The sequence below is a fragment of the Lemur catta genome, chromosome X (assembly GCF_020740605.2).
Source record: "Lemur catta isolate mLemCat1 chromosome X, mLemCat1.pri, whole genome shotgun sequence".
Lineage (NCBI taxonomy): Eukaryota > Metazoa > Chordata > Mammalia > Primates > Lemuridae > Lemur > Lemur catta.
In genome coordinates, this window is record NC_059155.1 from 5,595,319 (window position 1) to 5,613,723 (window position 18,405).

Consider the following 18,405-nt stretch of genomic DNA (forward strand, 5'->3'; position numbering starts at 1 on the left):
AAGATCAGGAGGACGATATTTACTGAAAGATGGGGGGACAATGGCAGAGGCACGAGTGTATATACAGAAATTAACTCTATTTCAAGGGTAACACACATAGGCACTTATTAAGGACAGAGCATTCAAGTTATGGAAAAAAGAAAAACAGGCTAATTAATGGGCAGTGATTATTGGTGGCCAAGAGGAGTGCACTGGCACATCTGCTGCGTGCCCACCAGGCATCAGGCTCCACACTAGGCACCCAACATCTGTTAGCTCCCTTTGAACTCACAGCACCCCCGTTTTCTAGATGAGCAAACTGAGACTCAAGAGGGTTAAGTTCTCTCTCCCCAAGGCCAAAGCTGCTGAGCAGAAGAGTTAGGATTTGAACCAGGTGTGACTGAGTCTAAAGGCCAAGCCACTTCCTGCGCAAGATAATGGCGTGGGAAAGATGGTACTGCAGATTGTCCTGGGAAAAGACAAGACAGAGACCTCAGCTAAGAGGACATTGGAGAAATCCAAATTTGGATTGAGGTGGTGGATTTGGAAATGAAAAAGGAAGGGGTGGGTCAGAGTGAATATTGTAGGGAAAGTCTTGGTGACGTAGTAGGTATCCAGAACAAAGAGGAGAAATGAAATGAAACTGACATCAGAAAGCTAAAAGCAAACATGTGGTAGTAACATTCATCAGGTGTCGGGCAGGTTGGGGAGAGGAGGGGATGGGTATATTCACACCTAATGGGTGCAGTGAGCGATGTCTGTGGTTGGGCACACTTGTAGCTCTGACTTGGGTGGTGCAAGGCAATATATGTAATCAAAACATTTGTACCACTGTAATATTCTGAAATTTAAAAAATAAAAAATAAATATAAATAAATAAATTGTTTAAAAGGGGAGGCTTGGAAGGCAAGAGACTGGGAGTCAAAGGGGGAAAGCTAGAGATGAAGGCGACTTTAGCTCCAGATACATCAAGTGCTGAAGTTGATGTCCTTGGAAATGGGCCTAGAGCTCCTGTAAGAGTTTGGGGGGCTGCTGACAGAGACGTGGGTCATCAATTGTGTCTGATATGTTCCAGCACAGCACGCTAGGATGGCAACACTGCTTCAGAATTGCTGTCAATGCAGACGGACTACTTTTGCTACAGTAGAAAATGCAGGCTATTCCAGCGACTCCCAGCACGTAGGATGGTGAACTGAGAGGTGGAGTGGAGGACACAGCACGGTGGTGATGGAGGGGCTCAAAAAGGGGCTTTTCCTGCACTGTGAGTGAGCACCATCCTGCAGCAAGCAGTTCCAGTCAAACTGAAGGGTGACTAAGTACATAGTGGGCTGGCTGCTGGCCATTTCCTATAGAGCAATGACTAAGTTGCAATTGTTGCTAAACTGTTGTTTTGAGTGTTTTGCTTCCTTTGAGCGTACTGACAAAATTCTAGTATTTGAAAGTGTGCCAAAAACATCAAATAAAGTTGAGCAGCCCTGGCACACAGTTGTAGTCGAGAGCAGGAGCTCCCTCAAGAGGAGAGTTTGTCTGAGACTGAGTTTTGAGATTAGCCAAAGGAGAGTCAGGGATCCTGGCACTTAAGGTTGTGTTTGGAAGGTCACACTCTTAGAAGCCAGATTTAACTTGAGGGAAATTTCTCCCATTTAATAATGGAGATTCCCTTAGCCCTTTCACGTGGCCACGTGGTCCCTGACAGACCTGGGTCCAACCTCACAGTCTATTTAACACTAGAGGTCGTTAGCCAAGAAAACGGTAACACACGTGTTCTTTTTTGTCTTCCTGGTCATCCTAGAACTTAAAATATCAAAACAGCTCAAAACAAAGAATGTAAAATCTGGTAGAGGGTGAAAGGCCCTCCAGCGGGCCCTAGGGAAGCCAGTGTGCATTTCAGCCCTTCAGTACTTGCCGACGTGCTGTGTCTGGCAGCTCTTCCGCGTCTTACAGTGAGAGCAACCGAACTGCCTTCTCTCTTTAAGCAACTTCCTTGCAGTCTACTCATACCAAGCCTGAGTGTGTCCACCAATGCATGCAGCTGTTCACAGCGGTTCTAACACTTTGCAGCAAAGAAAAGACTAATGCACTGGATGGTCCTTTCAAAGAAACACAAACTGACCTCTGCTCCCTCGCCATCCCTTCCACTGCCCCTCACATGAACTCACCCCTGCTCCCTCTCACTGTCTCCCTCCCACACTCCCCTACACCCCTCTGGGACACCCCACATGCACCAGCCTCTACTTCTCTGTCCCCATGCCCCACCATTCCCCTAGGTCTCCTAGTCCTGTCCTGCATGAACTGACCTCAATTCCTTCACCATCCACCTCTGCCCACCCGCCTCCGGCACTCTCTTCTGCCTCCACACGAACTCCCCAGCTCCCTCTGCTCCATCTCCCTCACTCCCTTCAACTCCCTGGTCCAGCCCCACCTCACTAACTCACACTGACTCACTGACTCGCGCTCCCTCTCCATCCCTGTGCCCTACTGAGCCACTGCAGATCTATCTTAGGATGGCTGCGAGCACCTAATGCTTGTTTCTGGCCTTAGGGATAGCATGTTACTGGCCACTCTCTGTCCTCTGTCAAGAGATTCCTAAGGGACTTTGTCTCATTTATGGGAACATTAAGCAGGAGGAGACAAGAATGTTTCCAGGGTAGTTAATTAGCTCAATTTAGCCATTCCACAATGTATGCGTATTGCAAAGCATCATACCATATATACAATTTTGTCAATTTTAAAAAATATTTTTTTTTACTAAAAAGAATGTTTCCAGGGTTACAGTGAGCAAACGGGAGGCAGGGCCAAGTCTTTCCACTCCTTTCCAATGCTGCATGTCTTTTAGCCTCTTATTAGAAAATAGCAAGATGACAAAGGACAAATCCTCCCAGGAAATGCTGTCAACTGACTCTGGGGACAGTAATTATAAAAGCGTCATGAACCCACATTTAGCAACAAAGCTTATGTGATAACCATAATGAGGAATGAGAGTAAGACTGAACATTTCTGAACCCCTTCTTCCTGAACACATTAAAACCAGGTCCTTTGTGTAAGTTTTCATTTGACCCTCAGTGATTCTGAGTTAAGCACGACTCTTCATCACACAGAGAAGAAACTCTAGGCCCGGCCAGGAAATAGGGGAGCACTGTGAGGACCCAGATTGAGGCTAGTCTGGGCTCTTTCCCCCAGTGTTTCTCAAGGAGTGGTCCCTCTGCATGAGACTCATCTGGGGGGCACAGTCAAGTTCATATTCTTGGGCCCCCAAGTCCTCCAGGATACCAGGGCCAGGACTCTTTATCATGCTCCCCAAGTAGGGTTGCCAGTTGCTATAAAGGACACCCAGGTAAATTTGAATTTCAGATTAACAACGAATAAACAAATAACAAAAGCCCAAATAGGCCACACTTAAACTAAAAAAAAAAAAATCATTGTTGATCAGAAATTCAAATTTATCTAGATGTTCTTCTTTTATTAGCTAAATCAGGCAACCTTATCCCCAGGGGACTAGGATGCCCCCAGAAGTCATATGTGGACAAATGAACATTCCATCATTGTTGTTCATCTTCCATTTCCCTCATCCCTTCTAGCTCCCCACCCTCACCCCAGAGTAGAGATTTTAACGCCATCTACCAGGGCTTCTCTTGCAGGTAATCCTGTGCAGGGCCAGGAAGGCAGCTGGGCAGGGTCACTCAGTGCAACCTGACCCCAAGAGTCTATGAGACACCGTAAGCACATAAACTCACCAGAAGTTGGCTGAATCTGTCAGAATAGCGTCAGAATAGCCTGGCTTTTCCCGTTTTATTCAAACACAAATTACCAAAAAGACTCTTTTTTGGCCTTACACTTAGACTCTTTCTCAAAAAAAAAAAAAAAAAAAAGAAGAGCATCATTTAGGCTTAGGTGAAACGGAAATTGTACTAGTTTTACAAACCCATGGGTTCCCAAGGCTAGAAATTCATGCCAGGAAAATAGCAAAGGAATATTTCATTTTCTGTCCCTAGGCTGGTAAGGAGTTGTGTATCTAATAGGCTGCCTTCAATACCATGGTTGAGAAGACGAACTCATAATCAGGCCTACAGAACTCACACTTAGAGAACAAAGGCTCATACTAAGAAAGGTTTTATTTTTAAGACAAAACAAATAGCATTAACACACACCCAAATGCCAGTGCAAGAGTTCACTGAATTTTATAAGAGAGAAAATTACACTCAGACATCAACTAAAAACTGGAACTACTGAAGAATGACCAACTGCTTGTGGTGACATGGGTACAACATGTGCTTGTCTAAAAAGTCATTCTATGTTTGCATACATGTGGGAATATGCGACAAGAATGAAGCAATGCAAGGCAAAATGGCAGGTGATCAAAGCTTTAAGACCTTTTTCTCCACTCTAATGTGCTTTTGTTTTGTTTTTGAGAATTAAAGTAATCAGCAAGTCACTTTACAAGGAACTTTAATATCAAAGAACACTTCCAAAAGTCTAAAACAGATTCAAGGTCACTACTAAAGTTATACAGGGAGGTCAGTAAAGGGAAAAGTCTGTGTTCTCAAAAGCCAGATTTCACACAATTGCAGGCACTACGTCTCATCACATGTGCTTGCGGTCGAAAAGACGCCGATCTCAATACAGGCTGGTCTTCTTCATGATGCGCAGGAACTCTTGCTCATTGACCTCTCCATCTCCGTCTCGATCAGCTTCGTCAATCATTTCCTGCATGACAGTACGATTCAGGCTGGGTTAATTCATAAGCTAAACTGAAAGGCAATTAAGCAACAGACTTTTAATAATGCTACGTGAATAGATAATTGTAGTCCGCTCAACATCAATGTGCCACTTTTTATAATAGCTCTGTTCCTGAAAAACTACTTGAAAACCAAGTCATACTTTGGCATACATAGCATCTGGACAACAGCTTGAAGATCATCTTGACTAGAGGGATTCCTGAAACCTAAAATAGCAAGTAAAATTGTATATATGTACATTTTTCTGGAAGCAAGGTTCATTGGTTTGTCAGACTATCAAAGGAGAATTAAGTTGTCAGCAGAGGGACAAGGGTATACTAGCTTTCCTTCAAAGAGGTGCTCACACCAGAGAAAATGTGACTCAGAAAAGTCACAGAGGCCGGGTGGGGTAGCTCACGCCTATAATCCTAGCTAGCACTCTGGGAGGCCGAAGTGAGTGGATCGTTTGAGCTCAGGAGTTCGAGACCAGCCTGAGCAAGAGCGAGACCCCATCTCTACTAAAAATAGAAAGAAATTATATGGACAACTAAAAATATATATTAAAAAAATTAGCCAGACATGGTGGTGCATGCCTGTAGTCCCAGCTACTGGGGAGGCTGAGGCAGGAGGATCGCTTGAGCCCAGGAGTTTGAGGTTGCTGTGAGCTAGGGGCTGACACCATGGCACTCTAGCCTGGGCAACAGAGTAAGACTCTGTCTCAAAAAAAAAGAAAGAAAGAAAGAAAAGTCACAGAGAGCTTAAAGGTGGAAATTCTGAATCCCAGTCTGACACATTACAAACCTGCAGCTCCTCATCAGTCAGGTTCTCACCCAACTCCTTGGCCACACGTTTCAGGTTTTTGAATGATATCTTCCCAGTTTCATCATCATCAAAGAGCTTGAAAGCTTTCAGGATTTCTTCTTTGGTATCTTTCTCAGACTTAACAAGTAGAACATAAAATGTGTGAGTAGGGTGATACTACAGTTACTCATGTTTTGTATCCCCACCTCTGCCCAGTCACCCTCTCTTTTTCAACAACATAACTCGAGTCTAGATTTGGGGCAAGTGTTAAGAAGCCCATTTTGGCCTCAGAGCCATGCCAGGCAAACCAGGCTCTCCAATCCAAGGTGATGTCTGCTCCCTAACTATTGCCCTAGCCCATATCTATTTCATAAACAGTGAGGTAAGGTGTCTGCTTAGTGCACAAGCCAATAAATCTTGAGAAATAGGGACAAGGACTTGTTTTGGGGGCCCAAAGTAACATAAGGGGAGGGCAGGCCTTCTGGTGCAGCTGCTGCCTTAACTGCTGTCTGGTCACACGATTGTTTTAACTGGGAGAGGCTGTGGGCCTCTGCCTCTGCAGAGGACTTGGGCTTGGCTTTTCAATGTGCAGCGTCAGGTATCACTAGGCATCTATACCAGTTGCTCCTAATTGTGATTTTCTTTCTCTTGTTAAGAACTTTATCCAGTGTTCCAAAGCCAAGGAGGGATTTGTGGGGGAACTAACTTCTTCGATTCATTCCCTAACCCCTCCACCCTGCCCCCACATCACCACATGATCTTGGTGATGGCCTTCATGATATAATGGGTCCTAGGTCACAAAAGATCAAATATCATCCAGGGTAGAAAAAGACAATAAATTCAATAAAATTATTACAAACCCAGATATTTAAAACTAAATATAAAAGGTTGTACCTAAAACATTCTGTCTGTACAAAGCAAGAAGAAAGTGGATTCGTTTTTAAAATATAGAAGCAGTGGGTAGAGTTAAAATTGGAGAAAATATACTGCTTATGCTAGTAGAAGAGGAATCCTCTTGTGAAGGGAGGAGGCAGGGCAGAAAAAGAGGGCTATTTTACTTGTTATTAGATCACAGAGTGTTACTGGGGCCCCAAGCACTCTAACAGAGGAAGAGAGTAAAATCTCCAGGAGCTCAAACCCCAGATATTACTGAAAGGCACCTGCCAGTAGCTAAAGATAGAGAGAGTGCCTAAGAAGAGCAATTTGGGAATCACCCTCAAACGTGGGATAGTTTTACTAGGTGGTTACAGGATGTTGAGCTTCTTGATCTCTTACATGGGGCCACAAAGAAAACTGAAGGTATGATTAGATGATTTCAAAGCAAGAGAATTATTAGAGTAGGGACAGAGGGATAGCCTGTGCCACGGGAAACAAGCAAGTAGAGGGAAGATGAGCCACGCTAAGGAGGAGCCATGAGGCCCATGAAAGAGCAAGACCTTACTTAGCTGCTGGCCCACTGGGAACAGACCTCCTGGTGGGGTAATAGCTTATGTTCTCTTGGCCCTTTGAACCCTTTAAAAGAGTGATACCTGAGAGATTAGGGATGGATGAAATCAACCTTAGTAGCACTAAAAAATCACATCCCTGTTGCAGGAAAAAGCAAAGCACGACTGCTGAAATAAACAACCCTCAGGCTGAGGCTGCTCTGAACAAGAAATTGGAGAGAGAGGAAGTTTGAAATTTAAAGTATATGGATTCCGTATTGTCAAAATGAGAGACATTTAAAAATTATTCATATTTATAGGTTTCACCACTTATGGTTATCATATTGATGTATCAGTTAGAGAAAGACAATAACCAAAAAATGACAGAGGGTAAAGTGTCTTTTGTAAATTTGTGACCTTGCAGAAACCCAAACAGAACTTAGGCATCTTAATTCTTAGTCATAAATACTATCCTTTCTCAGGTAAACTCTCCAGTTTTTATTGACTCTTCTTCAGTGAAGTCATTTCCATATGTAGATTCAAATTTATCTACCACTAGGGATGGAAAATATGCTGGTTGTCTTAGCTAACTTACCATTTTCTGAGTCATCACAGTCAAAAATTCACCAAAATTCATTTTCCCTGTCCCTTCCTTATCAATTTCACTTATCATTTTCTTGATTTCTTCTTTCTTGGGTTCAAAGCCCAGGGCCCTCATTGCCACCTATAATGAAAACAGGATTGTCTCAATATGCACATCTAAACATAGCAGGAGCAAAAATGACAGTGTTGAGAGCATTAAGCTAGCATCTGACACAAGAATGTTAAAATGATTGGGGAACACTGTAACATTGATCTAATAGACATTTGCAATCAATTTTATTTAATAACTCTTGAGGTAAGTAAACACAAGAAAACAGCACAGTACAACCTCCCTTGTTACTTTTTGCAGGAAGAAGAGGACAAAAGGAGTAGAGCAGTGACAGGGATAAAACAAGGAAAATGCAGAGGCAAGGCAAGGCAGTACAGCAGGAATGTGTAGAGCTTGCCTTAAGTTCCTTGACATCTATAGACCCAGTTCCGTCAGCATCGAAGAGATCGAAAGCCTCCCGGATTTCCTGTTTCTGCTCTTCAGTAAGCTCAGGCTTAGGACTCATCCTTTTGCGCTGGGCACTTGATGCCATGTTACCTTTCTTAAAGTTGGAGGCCTTTACACATTATACAAACATATAAGCACATATTATATTATGTAATGTAGTCCATTTTTAAAGTAAGATAGCTACAGTCATCCATTTCTATCTTTAAAATAGTTTATACCAACCAATTCTAAAGCTTAAGAAGAGAGATAACAGGGTTTACTGGAAATAACAGTGAATCTTTCCATGAACCTCTATCCCTCCTTCTTCTTTACTATTGTTTCTAGAAGCAAGGAGATCACTTGGGGTTTTTTGGATACCTCTTATTGAAAACCGTCCTGAATGAGAGCTCATCTCAAAAGAGAGCTAATCAAGGAACTGACTGTGGATGACTAGAGATAATAAGCTCTCCCTATATGCGGGGATCCTGGTTCTGGAAACGACCTTGCAACGTCCACTCGCAGTACTCTCCTTCCCAGTAAGTACTACGACTTTCCAATTACTTCTAGATTTGGCCAAGTATTAGTTAAGTTGTTAACATGTATACTATCCCTATCGAGTAATAAAACTCAATGCATTCAGCACCTTTGAGTCTTCTCCAAGAAGTCCAAAGCATTTCCTGAAGACTTCTGTATTTAAATTGTGAAATACATATTAACAATCAGAATACAACAAACCTCCTCCTAGCTCTTCGCGGAAACTTTGGCAGAGCTAGGCGGCCGGGAGGCCAGGAGGCCACGGTCTGAGAGGGGTCCGGGCCTGTGGGGAACTCGAGTCTTTTTTACCAAGAAAGGGTCACCGAGGGGACCAGGGAAGGCCAGGGGAGCCCGAGGGGCGGGTGGGGGCCTGCTGTGGGTGAAAGGGAGACATCAGGCAAGCGCAGGCCCAGCGGGGCGGCTGGCGTCTCTACCCTACCCTTTCAGGAAAGAGCTCAAAGGAAGGACGGGTGCGCCAAAGCTGAGAAAGGTTCAGGAGAGGCGGCGTGGCCGGGCAGGGGCCTGGGAAGGGCTCAGCTTCTAGGTGCAGGGCGCGATGGGGCGGCCAGCACTCACCATAACCGACCGACTCCGCTGGCTGTTGTTACGGCAACCGACATACACACGAACTCGGCTCCGTTCCCACCGCCCCGCGCGCGCGGCCCCGCTCCCCATTGGCCGTCTGCTCGCTGCCGCCGCTCCCCATTGGCGTGGGGTCGGAGTAGGCGGGGTTAACCTAGCAAAGCCCAGACCCAGGGCCGGAGGCGCTAAGCTGGCGACCAAGGCAGGCCTCATTGGGTAAGATCACGCCACGAGCGCCGATTGGCTGAGCCCGCGCCGAGCCGGGCCAATCCTCTTGGTTGAGGAAACTCGGCCGATTCTCGGCTCATGCGGGCGGGGAGAAAGGCGTGGAGGTCCGCAGCTGGAGGTGGGTGCAGGCTGTGTGCGAGCTGAGCCCGGCTAAGGGGGGAACCTACAGACGGGTAAGAGTCGTGTCCTTGCCCTTGGAGGCCGCCTTGTGTCGGCGACAGGGCAGGATGGGTGGATGAGGGGCTAGGTGGGGTGGCCGGGGTCGGGTCCTTTCTGCTGTGCTTTTAAGACTGAGTTACGGACAGAGTGCATCCTGGGGACTGTACTCACGGAGCAACTGAGACCCGGAGAGGGGAAGGGGCATGCTAAGTGTCGTCGCACAGGTTGGATGGGTGGGACTTAAAAAAGGAATCCAGCTGAGGCTCTTTCTTTGAGGGTATTCCTTCCAGAGCACCCCCAGCCTAGGCCAGATGAATAGACCCCAGACCAGGTTCCAAGAGAGGATCACTTTAGTCTCACTTGGCTAAAAGCAGACCAGGACGGTGAGCTGGTGGCCTTGGAACGGACTTTGAAAGGAGTGAAGGCACATGAGTGAGCATGAGGGGCTAGGAGAGGTCATCAGAGTATACTCTTTGACACCCAAACGCTCAAGGCAGGTAGGGAGGAGCATTCCAAGCCGACAGGCTGTCATGAGCAAAGTTGCAGGAGTTTTGGAAGTGAGAGGTGTGCTTGGAGAATTAAAAGGGAGCACGTGTGCAAGGCTGTGGACTGAGCTGGAGCTGCAGAAGTGGAGGTCCAGAGTCTGCCCTAGCCAGCTCTGTGGCTTTTGACCTTCACTTGCTTCCCCTCTGGGCATTAGGGCAGTAACTCAGAGGGGCAGAGGGCAAAGCACAAGTTTCTCAGGCTGAGAAAGGGCTGAGGCTTGTTAGCACCTCTTAAATGGAACTTCTGCCCTTTGCCCTCATTCCTTTTGAACATTGAACCAGGTTCAAACAGTTGGGTCATATTTGACTCCTTCTTTCCCTGTGCTCTCCCCCGTATCCAGCCTCCAAGTCCTATTAGTTCTGACCCTGAAGTGCTGTTTCTTTTCTCTCTTCTACCTCTGATGCTCCTCTCCTGATTTAGGCCTTCATCATCAGTCTCCCAAGTAGTACAAGCCAGAGTTCTCACCATGGTCTGCAAAGCCTGGCAGGACATGTCCCCTCACATCTTGCAATGCCTGCTCTTCTCCTCCTCTCCTCTGGCTCCCTCCAGCCCCAGGACACTGGCTCTGCTGTTGGGCCTCGTGTGCCGGGCACACTTCTGCCTTGAACTTCTGCCTTCACTGTCCCCTTTGCCTGCTGGCCTGTATCTTTCCCTCCTCCAGATCTTTGCTTGGCTGTCACCTCAGCAAGGCCACCCTAAGCACCATATTTAAGTACTGCAAGCCTCTAGTACACCCAAGCTCCTCACCTTGCTCTACTTTTTTTCCTTAGTACTTACCACTTTCTAACCTACTGTATATTTTGTTTATTTGTTTTGTTCTTTGTTGCCCCTGCACTAGAAGACAGGCTCTATGAGGACAGGCATCTTTGTTTTGTTCACTACTGGTGCTCCAGGACCTGGGACAGAGAGAGGCACATATTTGGTGCTCAGTAAATCTTGGTCCAATGACTGCTGAGTAGTCCTGGTTTCCTGCCTCTCACCTAACTAGGCCCCCCTCCTCCACCAGGCTGTTCTTCCCAGCGATCAACTCTAGTCAGATCAGCTCCCTGCTCCTAAGCCTTTGGACGCTTCCCATGACCATGAGGTAAAGTCCAGGCACCACAGCCTGGCGGGGGAGCCTCCTGCCCAGGTTTGCCCATGCTGGCCCTTCTAGCTTCCTGTCCCTCCACACCCTGTTTCCCAGTCATTTGGTCTACTCTCAGAGTACAAGGAACAAACACAAGTTCCACCCAGGCTGTGTGACTTTGGCAAGTCACTTGACTTCTCTGGCCCTCAGTTTCTCATCTGTTGACTGAGACCAGAACTGTCTACCTGACTGGATGCTTTGGGATCATAATGGGATCGTGTACTCACATGTAAAAGGGCCTGATGGTGAGCAGGGCTTCAGGCACTATTACAGTTGACCTTGAGCGACACGGGTTTGAACTGCACAGGTCCACTTATATGTAGATTTTCTTCTGCCTTTGCCACCCCTGAGACAGCAAGACCAACCCCTCCTCTTCCTCCTCCTCCTCAGCCCACTCAGTGTGAAGATGACAAGGACGAAAACCTTTATGAGGTCCACTTCCACTTAATGAGTAGTAAATATAGTTTCTCTTCCTTGTGACTTTCTTAATAACATTTTCTTTTCTTTAGCTTACTTTATTGTAAGAATATGATATATAATACATATACAAAACATGTATTAATCGACTGTTTACATTATTGGTGAGACTTTTGGTCAACAGTAGCCTATTGGTAATTAAGTTTCAGGGGAGTCAAAAGTCAAAATACATGGATTTTCAACTGTGCGGAGGATCAATGCCCCGTAACCCCAGCATTGTTCAAGGGTCAACTGTAGTTCTTTTCTCTGATTTGCTCTTGTCATTCCCCGTGCTTGGCATGCCTGGAGCCTGAGGCCTGCCCCAAATCTCTTCCCCACACTGCAGCCAGAGTGATATTTCTGGTCACAACACACCACTGTCTACAACTTCCAGGGGCTCCCCCATCTTCCCCCAGAGCATGCGTTAGCATGGCACACAGCCTCTGCATGTTCTCAGCTTTGCTCCCAATCTGGCTTCACACTTGCTGTTACACAACTCGTCACAGTTGCCAGAACACACTGGCTGTGTGGCATAACGTCCTTCCCACCGTGGCCATGGAGTCTTTCAGGACACCTTCGCCCTCTGTTAGACTCACTCTTCTTGGGCCTTTAGAACTCGGCTTAGAGACGGCCACCTTGGGGCAGGTGCCCAGCATTGGAGCGCAAATGGACTTCTGTGATTCTTTGGTCACTCCCTGTCTCCTACGCTAAATGGTGGGCTCCTTGAAGGTTGACACTGTGTCTCAGTCAGCTTGTGCCTGGCAGTGGCCAGCATGTGGTGACTTGGGAATGAATGAATGAGGTGACACCTAGGGGGTTCTTTTTATACGTTTCAGCTCCCCTTTTAAACCCGGGGGCTTGTTTGAGTCTCACACCAGCTCTGAGGTAGGCAGGAAGGATTACTGTTTTACAGATGAGGCCTCTTCACCAGCAGCAGTGACACAATTCACCAATAGTCACTCAAACCATACTCCATTCCAGGCTCTCTGCTGGGCCTCCAGGGGCTCACAGCCCACTGGGTCAAGACAGGCATGAAAAAAAGTCTAATGCGGTGCGCTAAATGTTAGGACCAGAGCATAAACAGGGAAGCAGCTCGCCTCTCCCAGGGAGGGGGAGGAGGTTTCACAGGGAGCGGCTGAGCTAGGCCTTGCAGGATGAGGAGAGACTCACCATGCAGGGGAGAGGGAAGGTATTCCAGGCAGAGGGAGCAGCACGAGTCAGGGTCCCAGGCATGCTGTTGAGTTTCTGAGTGGTCCTCCACAAAATCCAAGCTAGGGGCCTACTGTGTCCAAAAATAGACTACCAAAGAGACAAACGACTGACAGAAACATGCAGACACCGCAGGTCTATGGGAGGGTGAGGTTGAGCTGGATTGCCCCAGCGTAGTAAGGGCTAAACTGAGAGCTCTAAAGAGAAATGACCCCCCTACCCATCGTCCTCACTGGTCCTAACCCCTGTATTTTCTTCCCCATATCATATGTTTGAGTTCTGAAAGGTAGGCATTGCTTTTGCTCTCACAGAACTCCTGCTTTACATAATTTTTTCAAAGAAATGTATCCATAATGAAGGCATGTGCTGGCCTCAGGTGAACTCTTCTCTTTCCATTAGATCACCAGGGCCAGGCTTGCAGGGGGGCTGAGCACAAGGCACAAGGTGACAAGAGACAGGGGAATCCTCTTTTACAATCCCAGGCTCCGTTCCCCATATCAGGATTGCAAAGAAAGGTCTGAGAAATGCTCCTTGGCTTCCCTTGGATAGCCACACTCTACTGATTGAGGAGTTTGGGAGGAGCGTGCTGTCTGCCTGCGGACTGAAGTGACAAGCTTTCAGTGGCCACATTCCAGCTTCCTACACTGGACTCCGTGGAAGGCAGGGCTCTCATGACCTTTCCCCTTTACAAAGAGACCATGCTAACACTTTTTAGGAGGAGGAGACATTCTCATCTCTCTGTCTGGTTTGAAACAGACAGACTGTCTCTTCCTTTTGTCTCCAGGAGTCTCTTTTCATCAGATCCTACCGGCAGCTTCGCCAGTACAAGATGGGTCTCTTTTCCTAAATGCTTCTTAGCGTAAGACTTTGTCTCAATGTATATAGTAGATGCACACATTGGTTTCTAATTGATTCAAAGACCTAACATCTTGAAGGAAAATGACCTGAGGCTTCTGCTCTGTGAGCCCTCACAATCCACCAGCCCCTAGAACAGTGCTCTTTGGGGTCTTATTTTCAATAATTCAAGCTATTCTTCTGTGTGTGTGTGTGGTAAAGTAAACATAACAAAATGTACCATAGTGACCATTTTTAGGTGCACAGTTTGGTGTCATTGAGTACATTCCCATGTTGTATGACCATCACCACCATCCAGCTCCAAACCTCTTTTCATCCTATGAAACTGAAACTCTGTCCTCATTAGCAGTCACTCCCCATTCCACCTTCCCCCAACCCCTGGCAACCACCATTCTACTTTCTGTCACTAGGAGTTTGACAACTCTAGGTCACTTACATAAGTGGAATCCTACAGTATTTGTCCTTTTGTGGCTGGCTTATTTCACTGAGCATAATGTCCTCAAGGTCCATCGATGTTGTAGCCTGTCTCAGAACTTCATTGCTTTCTATGGTTGAATAATAGTCCTCTATCAATGGACACTTGGGTTGCTTTCACCTTTTGGCTATAGCGAATGGTTAGGCCGTGAAGTCTGTATGCGGGGGAGAAAGAATTCTCAGACAATGACTAGGATATCCAAAAGTAAAAGTTTATTTATTTTCCTGAGAAAGAAAGGCAGGGAAGAGAGAGAGTGAGAGTGTGCCCACAACACACAGAGGGAGGAAGAAAGTGTCGGGCCATGAGGAAAACTGCTTGGTCCTTTTAAAGGGTAGAAATGGCTTTTTTCTCTGCCTCAGGGGACTGATAACAAAAGTGGCTATGAAGCTGCTGTGTTGGCCTTTTCTGTCTCTCATGTAGCAGATTAGTAGCAGACATTAGTTTCTTTCTTCTTGATAGCGGGAGGCATCTGGTGCCGGTGCCGTCTCTCCTTGAGGAAGCAGGGGAAGCTCGCACTCCTGCCATCCGCCCAGGAACTTTTTCAAGGCTGAGAAAGAACTCAGACATAACAAGTTAGGCCACAGTGTTTTAATTAAACAAAGGGTAGTTGTGTTGTGAGTTTATTTCTCTTACTTTCTGTTTGGTACTTTATTATCCTTTGTACGTAGGCTGTTAGTAAGACCACCTTTCATGAATAATGCTGTATGAACGTGGATGTACAACAATCTGTTCAAGTTCCTGCTTTCAGTTTTTGGGGATGTGTACCCAGAATGGAAATTGCTAGATCATCTGGTAATCTGTTTTAATTTCTGAGGAACTGCCATAGTGTTTTCCATGGCAGCTGTGCCATTTTATATTCCTATCAACAGTATGCGAGGGTTCTAATTTCCCCACATCCCCTCCAGCTCTCGTCACTTTCCGTTTTCTGGCTTTTGATGCTAGCCATCCTAATAATGTGCATGAGGTGATATTGTGGTTTTGATTTGCATTTCCCTAATGATTAGTGATATTGAGCATCTTTTCATATGCTTCTTGGCCTTCTGTAAAGTAGATCTTCTTCAGAGAAATGTCTGTTCAATCAGAGCTATTCTTGATCATTTTAACCTGAGTGTATATCACACGTTTGATGTAGGTGGGCAGGCAGGGGAAGAGGGTTGCCAGTGGAATGTGGCTTATTCTCTAGGCTAGTCCTGGATACCCCACTCCCTAGAGACAGCTAGGCTGTCACCAAAATTCTTATCTGACTTATAATATTTACAAACTTTAAAAGAATTGGTGTATAATTTGAGGAAAAGTAGGTTTTGTTTTGACAATAGGCTGGTTTGCTAAGAATTGTGTGATCATTGTTTGAACATTACAGTCCCATCAGGGCAGGACGTGTTTCTTCTTTCACCTCTGGCATCCTCCTGTAGCAATCAAGGAGCGGTATAGACACTGAAGCTTCTTGCTTTTGCTAGTAGTACGGGGACCTATGGGATTGGCAGCTGTGCTATGTGGATTTCAGAGCTATAAACAATACTTCTATGAGTGTCCTGGGTCTACTGTAGCAATTGACCACAAACTGGGTTACTTAAAACAACAAAAATTCATTCTCTCACAGTTCTGGAGTCTAGAAGTCTGAGATCGAGGTTTTAGCAGGGCCACATTCCCTCCAGAGGCCCTAGAGGAGGATCCTTCCTGCCTCTCGTAGCTTCTGGTGGCTCCAGATGTTCCTTGGCTTGTGGCTGCATCATTCCAATCTCTGCCTTTGACTTAACATGGCCTCCTCCTCTTCTCCCTGTATCTCTCCTCTATATGTCTCTTATAAGAACACTTGTCGTTGGATTTAGAGCCCACCAAGATAATGTCCCCATTTTGAGATCCTTAACTTCATTATATCTGCAGAGACTCTTTTTACATATAAGGGCATATTCACAGGTTCCAGGGATTAGGCCGTGGACAGATCTTTTGGGGGACCACCATTCACCTGACTACAACAGTCCAAAACTTTCTTCACATGTCAAGGTGGAGGCCGTGGTGTTTCTTTAGAGCCCTGTGCCCCTTCATTGGCAGAGAGCACTCCTGACCCCCTCCCGAGGGCCATCCCTGTGCAGAGGGGTCCATTCACTAGAGATTACTCTTGTCACCTGATTCTTTTGAAACAAGTGCTCTGGTGTCCTGAGTGTTAACCTATGGACCAGCCTAGCCACCATGGTGCCAAGAGCGTTCCCACCCTGTGACTGCCACAGAGATCTTAAGCAAAAAAGCCACTTATTTTCCTTCTATCATTAAAGGGCCTCAGAAGGATTTTTGTCATCCTCAGACACCATGAACAGCCCCTCCACTGGTCCATTTCTTTTCCTACTTCTCATGCAAACCCTGAGATTGTGGAGGTGCTTAAATCTGTCCTTCAGCTCCAATGTTTATTTAGAAGAGCTGAGTGAAGTGTTTGGGGCCAGTCGCTATGCTATTCCCCAAATGAGGGGGAAAGGGGAATAGTTGGCTTGTGAGTTTCCCTCTGTCTTATTTCCTCTTTACACCCTGCCCTGAACTACTGCTGAGTGTACCCTTTACAAAACAAATCCTTGGTTGTATTAACATCTTCATTAGCCAGCATCTGGTTGTTGCGAGAAGTCCAGGAGTTAGCCTTTAGGCAGGACCGGGCAGCATTTCCAGGGCAGACAGGACAGCCCCTGCCTGCCCCAGCTTACAGGGCATGGCAGCAGGTACGGCAGGAGGCAGGAGAGGTCTGAAGTGGCAGAGGGATTCCAAAGAGGGCCACAGAGGAGGCATGGAAAGGGCGACTCCTGCAGAGGAAGTAACGTTTACGATGATAATAAAATCAGCTGCCTTTAATGAGGTGTTAACAGGTGCTTGGCGCTGTGCTGAGGGCTTTGTGCACCTTTTCTCCTTTAACTTTATTTAATCCTCATCATGACCTTATGAGGCCATTCATTTTACAGATGAGGAGCCGCGGGCTCAGTTCTTTTCAATAGCTCCCCCGACGCCCCACTGCTGGTAAGGACAAGAGCTGGGACTTGAACCCAGGCAGTAGGCTCTGGGTTCACTAATTTATTGCCAACTGCACTGAAGAGTGGTGTGATTGGCGTTTTTGGCAGGTGATGAGGGTGAGCAGAGGCTCCCAGTCAGCCTGGCAAGCCCCTCCTGGAATCCTGTCATTGCCCCAGGAGGGCATTAAGGACTTAGAGGGGTCAGAGGCCAAATGCGAGGGAGCTCCTTGGCCCCGTGGGTGCCGTCTGCCTTCTCATTTGCTCATGTGTCTGAGTACCTGGGGAAATTGAGTAAGATGCTAGCAGTGGATGTTCGTGATTGTAGCACCACCAGACAAATAAATAACAAAGCCACTTGCCCCACTGAAGCACCACAGTAGTCATGAGGCCAGCAGATGTGTGAGTGCCCACTGTGTGCTTCGCACCCAAGATACAGCAGTGAGCGAGGAGTCAAAACCCTTGTTCTCCAAAGACTTTGGTCCTGGTACACATTGGGCCAAGTGAACCAAACCTCAGCCACATCTGTGTAGGGTGAGCAGATGACAGGGCCCCTGTCAACGTGAAGGGGACTGTGGGGAAAAGGGAGGGATGGGACAAGCACAGAACTACAGGTTAACTTTGCTTATTTGTTGTGTGCATTCTAAAAAGGGCCCCAAAAAGTCAAGTTTTAAAATATATTGTCCTAATAACTTTCATTATGAGTTCAGAAAAATGCTCCCCCAAATGGCCCCATCAGATATTGAAGGTCCAAACATCCATTTCAAGGCTATTTTGGCCTTCAACACGCCCACAGAATCAGCACCCTACAGGGACACATGATCGTGTCCATTTGTCAGAGGTGGTGAGGGGTCTAGAACTAGAGATGTGGGATGAGACTGGAGCAGTCATGGTGCTGCTTGCCACTTGCTGCCTCCTCACTGAAGTGTTCTCAGAATCTAGCCTTTCACGAGCAAAGTTACACTCTTTTCTCGTCATGGCTTTTGTCATCTCCACGTGTCAGGGGATCTGTAACTAAGTAAATTGGCCACTACCAAGAAAACATAGGTGCAAGGCCAAATGCGTCCTAATCAAATGGCGTCTTTGTGTCCGCAGTTCTGCAGTGCAGATGGCTGAAGGGAGGAGCACGTCCTAGGGGCTCTCACTAAAGCCGGACTCCTCTGTTTGGTAGCATTGTCAAACTTTGTCACTACTGCCTCCTGGTTGTGAACTGCTGTGTCCCCATCATACTCTGACCACTTCCCAAGGGTT

The 18,405-nt window shown here is 46.6% G+C and overlaps 2 protein-coding genes across 3 annotated transcripts in view; one reads left to right on the forward strand and one right to left on the reverse strand.

Moving 5' to 3' along the window:
* Nucleotides 1-4,408: 4,408 nt before the first annotated feature.
* CETN2 (centrin 2) lies at nt 4,409-9,192 on the reverse strand. Its single transcript, XM_045538586.1, has 5 exons — nt 9,108-9,192; nt 7,969-8,127; nt 7,515-7,643; nt 5,496-5,633; nt 4,409-4,683 (listed from the first exon to the last, which is right to left on the reverse strand). The coding sequence occupies exons 1-5, from the start codon at nt 9,108-9,110 to the stop codon at nt 4,594-4,596; spliced, it is 519 nt and encodes a 172-aa protein (XP_045394542.1). The 5' UTR covers nt 9,111-9,192; the 3' UTR covers nt 4,409-4,593.
* A 224-nt stretch (nt 9,193-9,416) lies between these two features.
* NSDHL (NAD(P) dependent steroid dehydrogenase-like) overlaps nt 9,417-18,405 on the forward strand; it is a 29,216-nt gene continuing 20,227 nt past the window's right edge. The window contains exon 1 of one of the 2 annotated variants that reach the window (XM_045538584.1): nt 9,417-9,514. The gene's annotated coding sequence lies outside the window, so the exon portion shown is untranslated. The remainder of the gene's footprint in view (nt 9,515-18,405) is intronic. The other variant, XM_045538585.1, reaches the window with a different exon arrangement.

What these genes read in the sequence shown, in the direction of transcription:
- CETN2 (XM_045538586.1), bottom strand. An exon ending in TAGATGTCAAGGAACTTAAG is followed by an intron (nt 7,644 to 7,968) that starts GCAAGCTCTACA and finishes TTTTCATTATAG; the next exon opens with GTGGCAATGAGGGCCCTGGG. An exon ending in CTGTGATGACTCAGAAAATG is followed by an intron (nt 5,634 to 7,514) that starts GTAAGTTAGCTA and finishes CTACTTGTTAAG; the next exon opens with TCTGAGAAAGATACCAAAGA.